Source organism: Eulemur rufifrons, chromosome 5 (genome assembly GCF_041146395.1).
Source record: "Eulemur rufifrons isolate Redbay chromosome 5, OSU_ERuf_1, whole genome shotgun sequence".
In the NCBI taxonomy this organism is placed as follows: Eukaryota; Metazoa; Chordata; class Mammalia; order Primates; family Lemuridae; genus Eulemur; species Eulemur rufifrons.
Window position 1 is genome coordinate 38,008,048 of NC_090987.1, and position 6,024 is coordinate 38,014,071.

Consider the following 6,024-nt stretch of genomic DNA (forward strand, 5'->3'; position numbering starts at 1 on the left):
TTATTGGTATCTAAACATCCTACAACTTTGATAATGCATTCTTTCACAATTTCTTTTATTTTTTTATTTATTTATTTTTTTTTGAGACAGAGTCTCTCTCTGTTGCCCAGGCTAGAGTGAGTGCCATGGCGTCAGCCTCGCTCACAGCAACCTCAAACTCCTGAGCTCAAGGGATCCTCCTGTCTCAGCCTCCCGAGTAGCTGGGACTACAGGCATGCACCACCATGCCCGGCTAATTTTTTCGATATATATTTTTAGCTGTCCAGATCATTTCTTTCTATTTTTAGTAGAGATGGGGTCTCGCTCTTGCTCAGGCTGGTATCGAACTCCTGAGCTCAAATGATCCGCCCACCTCGGCCTCCCAGAGTGCTAGGATTACAGGTGTGAGCCACCGCGCCCGGCCGCATTCTTTCACAATTTCTACATCACTGAACAGCTTCCCTTTTTTCCTGAGTATATAAGCTACTTTATAAATTGCTTCAGTGGCATTATTTCCAGGTCTAACTGCTGCTTCAAAGAATTGTCTTTGCTTTTGCTTTGCATCTTTTAATTTCTGCAATATAACCTTTTGTGCCTCTCCCTCTAATTTAAAATATTTGTGGTCCTTATGAGTGTTATAATGCTGATGAGCATTGAATTTCTTTAATGTTGATGTCATAGTATCAGAAAGCAAACAAATCATCTTATCTTTAGCAGAAACATGATAATATTGCAATTCCCAATCCTCATTAAAAAATGTTTTCTTCCTACAGCATTCTCTGTCTTTTTTGACAGGATAGGCTGCTAAGCAGGAAGAATTAAAAAATACCGTTGAGCTGTACAACTAGTCATAAATATCACTTTAAACAGAACACAGTGCACCACTGTCAAAAGCTGATTACAGACTGGCATACTTGACCCCCATAAACTCTCACCAACCAGCCTAGAGCAGCAGTGGCACCAATCAGGTGGAGGAAATTAGAACTAAATCATGAGCATAGCAGCCATCAATTTAGCCCTTATCGCTTACTAATGTTCTAATTATGCCAGTCAGTCTGGGAGGATTATTTCATTGAAATTATTTTATTCTTTGGTATTTTAAATGTCATTTTAAAAATAAAATAAAGATATAAAAGACACAAAAAACATATTAATAAAAGGATTTATTCTGTAAAATTTAGATTTAGATTTCAGGACCTAGAAGGCCACAAGTTCCCCACCCCTGACCTTGTCCTCATTCTGTGGCCTTGGACTGAAACTTCCAGGCTACCAAATATTATATACCTAGTTGACAGCGAGCTAACAAGAGCCCTCTTAGGGCCGGGCGCGGTGGCTCAGGCCTGTAATCCTAGCACTCTGGGAGGCCGAGGTGGGCAGATCATTTGAGCTCAGGAGTTCGATACCAGCCTGAGCAAGAGCGAGACCCCGTCTCTACTAAAAATAGAAAGAAATTATATGGACAACTAAAAATATATGTAGAAAAAATTAGCCGGGCATGGTGGTGCATGCCTGTAGTCCCAGCTACTCGGGAGGCGGAGACAGGAGGATCCCTTGAGCTCAGGATTTTGAGGTTGCTGTGAGCTAGGCTGACGCCACGGCACTCACTCTAGCCTGGGCAACAGAGAGACATTCTGTCTCAAAAAAAAAAAAAAAAAAAGAGCCCTCTTAGGCATAGTTATTCAATAAGTAACAGATCCACATACCAGAATTATCATCCAGTCAACATTTCTCTATATTCAAAGCCTAACTTCCCCAACTCAATTATAAGGCTCATCTACTCTTACTATTAATTAAAGTCTATAACATGACTTCTTAGATTCCATAGGTAGTTTTCTAAAATTATGTATTAACATTGTTGGTCATGTATTTAAATAATATTTGGGGGGTATAATTTTTTTTGAGACAGAGTCTCACTCTGTTGTCTGGGCTAGAGTGCCGTGGCATCAGCCTAGCTCGCAGCAACCTCAAATTCCTGGGCTCAAGGGATCCTCCTGCCTCAGCCTCCTGAGTAGCTGGGACTACAAGCATGCGCCACCACATCTGGCTAATTTTTTCTATATATTTTTAGTTGTCCAGTTAATTTCTTTCTATTTTTAGTAGAGACAGGGTCTCTCTCTTGCTCAGGCTGGTCTCGAACTCCTGGGCTCAAATGATTCACCCGCCTCCACCTCCCAGAGTGCTAGGATTATAGGTGTGAGCCACCACAACCAGCCTTGGGGCTGTAATTTGGCAAAACCTATCAAAATGTTACCATTTAAGCCAACAATTCCATTTTCAGCAATTTATCCTATTAAAAAACCCATGTTTACAAAATTGCACGTAAGATGTTTATTATAGGTCGGTCGTGGTGGCTCACACCTGTAATCCTAGCACTCTGGGAGGCCAAGGCGGGAGGATCATTTGAGTTCAGGAGATCGAGACCACCCTGAGCAAGAGCAAGACCCCATCTTTACTAAAAAAAAAAAAAATAGAAAGAAATTAGCTGGACAACTAAAAATATACAGAAAAAAATTAGCCCGGCAGGTGGCGCATGCCTGTAGTCCCAGCTACTCGGGAGGCTGCTTGAACCCAGGAGTCTGAGATTGCTGTGAGCTAGCTAGGCTGATGCCATGGCACTCTAGCCCGGGTAACAGAGCGAGACTCTGTCTCAAAAAAAAATAAATAAATAAAGAAGATGTTTATTATAAAGCATCATTTGTAACAGTAGAAAGTATTGCAAACAGTATCAATACCCATGAATAGGAAAGCGGTCAACAAAGGACCACATGTAGTTGAAAAATGAGTAAAATTTATAGGTACTAACATGAAAAGGATACCATAAGATTCTTAATACTCTTAAGTGGGGATTACATTTTAGTAATTTTTTTACATGAAATTTTTACTGCTTTTATAAGCAGAATAAGTAAAGAAATCAAAACTCAACACACTAATATGGGTGATGGCCCTCAGAATCCCTTAGGAGCTGCAGTCCTATTGTCCCCTACTCTCCACACATTTGCCTCCATTCAAATACTTAAGGGCCTTCTCTGTGCCAAACAATTTAGTAGGCCCTAGGAATAATAAAGTTAGTAACATAGCATCCCTGCCTCTGTGGAACTTATAATCAAAAAGAAAAACAACAATGATAAAATGTGAGAGTACTATGGGGGAGAGAGTACAGCATGCAAAGTGGGAACACATAATAGGAGAACCTAACCTAGCCTTTGAGGGAGGGCAGCAGGAAAGGACCACCAGCACTTTATCCTGAGGGATGACTGTCAATAGAATAAAGCCATTGCCACTCCATTGCTGACTCCACAGCTTTTGGAATCCAAACAACAGATGATGTATGGCGAGCAATGAAGAGAATGGCCTCTCATTTCAGGAAGCCCAGTAGCACTGTAACAACTGTGGAGCTGATGATCACATACGTTGTATCCCTTTGCTAAAGCTAGAGTGGAAACAAAGAATTTATCCAGGGAGTGGTTCAGGAGTTTGAGAAAGATGCTATGCCCTGTCTCAGAAAGAAAAACGACCTCAACTGCTTCATAAGTAACTTTCACACACTTTTGTACAGTATGACGGTCATGCAGAATTTATCACAATTTATGATATAAAAGTCCTTGCTCTTCATTCTCAAATGAGTGGTAGAAGAGATGAAGAATACCAAAAATAGAAAGGAACACGATTTGGTCTAAAATCCCACGTTTACAAAAAAGATTGAATAAATTAGCAAAAACCCTTCATTTCCTCACAGTGCCCCCTCCACACACTTTTTATTTCAAGCCCCTGCTCCCTAGAAAAACCTGTCATGCATATGTATTATTTTTTTTTAAAAAAACAAGTTCTGTTCATAGAGAAAACTAAAGAGAAATCAAATATTTTAAAGTATTCATTACCTTGGAAAACGAAGAACATATGTAATGTAAGCACTCTTGAGTAATCAACTGCTAATCCAAAGTACACAAAAAAAATAGTACAAGATTCATAACCTTTTTTAAAAAGTTACTTTAATCAGTGTTTCCATTTCATTCTTTAATTACTGGTTCTCTTTTCTGCACCAGCAAGGGCACAAATGTATTAGTATGCTCTTCTGCCATACATCAGCAGAAATTCCTCAAAGCAGCCTCTTTACAGCACCTTCCCACCTCCTCTGTAACTAACAATTCCTAAAAACAAATTATCTTCTCTCTTTTGTGGAGATTTCTCTGTAGTTAACAACATAACATATTTTAGTATACTGCTACAAACTAACTTAGGCTGTGGTTCTAGTTTGCTGCCGCTTAATTTCTGTAAATTTCAGTTTTTGTTTCTTGGTATGTAAAATGAAAGATTAGGCACTAAAATTCTCTAATCTTTTAGCACTGATATTCAAAGGGGCATTTTGTACACACACAAGTAAGTGGTAAGCACAATGCTGTGGAAAGAGTTAAAACAGACCTGGATTCAAATCCCCTCTGACACCTACGGATTGCCTGGTGTTAGGCAAATTACTTCCCCTTGGAGACCTCTTTCCTAATTTGCTACCTGCCTATTATGACCAATGAATAAAAGAACACATAAAAAGTGCCTACCACAGGTAAGTCCTCACTCAGTAAGTGATTCATTCCCACTTAACAGCAAGTTTTCACTCTTGTCAGTTCAATCTTAACACTTTGTTTCTAGACAAAGTTCAGTGGCCAGACAGTAGGCGGTATTTCATTCAAACAAATTTATAACTACTTTATAAGAATATATGCAGAATGACAGTTTAGAACTGTCCACAATGTTCATGACCAAATACGTTAGTTACAAAAAGAACCCCTGTCATTTTGCTTGGGGATAACAATATCTTTTGAATCAATGCTTCTACCTCTTTACCATCTTTGTAGGTAAGAGGTCCAATTACTGCTAAGCAAAATTATAATAGAAGACAGAGTCCAAGAGACTTTCAGTTGAGAAAAGGAGGTAGAACACTCAAAAATCATCCTGCATATTTACAATATGTGAATTATTACAAAGCAAGACCTTTACGTAAATAATGAAAAACAGTCCAAGAGAGGAGTAAGCCCTAGGATAGGTAGTAATTGAGGACTCATTAACAGTAGCATTCACACATAGATTCAGTTGAAAATATAACAACTGCATGGCTCTGATCTATTTGTTAACTCTGGCAATTGTTCCCAGTGAGAGGGATTCGTCTAATTGAAAGTTTCAATCATTACAATATCTCAAGATTGCGCAGGAAGCAGCATTATCCGTTTCTGGTACTAGAAAGCAGTAGGCTTATTTTGGGTTGCTTACATTTTAAAATCTCTGAGTTTTAACTCACAAGAACTTTCAAAATACACTTTTTTTAACCATCATAATCTAAATGTGTGGAAAAACACTGTATAAACTGGTCCATTTGCCACAAGAAAATAGACTTCAGCTATACCCTATCTCCTGCCTCAGAGGCCCTCCTGAATATGCTGCTCCAGCTTTTAATGTGTCGTTTAGGTGAAAAGATGTTTTCCTTAAATACGAAAAGAAAAACTATGCAGTGATGACACAAAAATTGTAAAGCCAAATCACTGCACAATAGGCTGCTTCCTGAAAGCTTAATACAAAATCAAGATTATGAAAGGTTCTCCTGGCTCAGAGTGTTTTAGAGCTACCAGCAAGAAGGAGCAATCCGGGGCCGCGACGTTTCCCGTCACCACTGGCTGGACCGACAGATAAGGCTGCAAGTGTGATCAACATACCTGGAGGAAGCTGCAAATTAGCAGGCAAATGGATTGTTGTGGCGTTGGGGGTTTTCACGGTGACTATCTGAGGAGCAGGCAGCCTGGGGCCGCTGCTGAGTTTAGGAGGAGCATTGACAGGAGCCACTTTGGTCACCAGGGTCCCCACGGGGGACCGTAGGGGCTGGGAAGCCGTGGACTCCACGCAGACGCTGACAGGAGCCTTAGTCACGGCGCCCAGGGCCACCGGAGTGCTCTCCACCCGCACCGGCAGAGCCCCGGCAGGGGCCATGGTCACAGTCCCAGAGGCGCTCACGCCAGCGCGCGGAGCGGTGCCGGCCGGTTCGGTGAGGCCGGCGGGCAT

At 40.7% G+C, this 6,024-nt stretch overlaps 1 protein-coding gene across 2 annotated transcripts in view; it reads right to left on the reverse strand.

Moving 5' to 3' along the window:
* Nucleotides 1-6,024, reverse strand: part of TAF4B (TATA-box binding protein associated factor 4b) — a 115,764-nt gene extending 109,740 nt beyond the window's left edge. For both annotated transcript variants that reach the window (XM_069468165.1, XM_069468164.1), the window contains exon 1: nt 5,682-6,024. In XM_069468165.1, coding sequence (XP_069324266.1) covers nt 5,682-6,024 — 343 coding nt within the window. The remainder of the gene's footprint in view (nt 1-5,681) is intronic.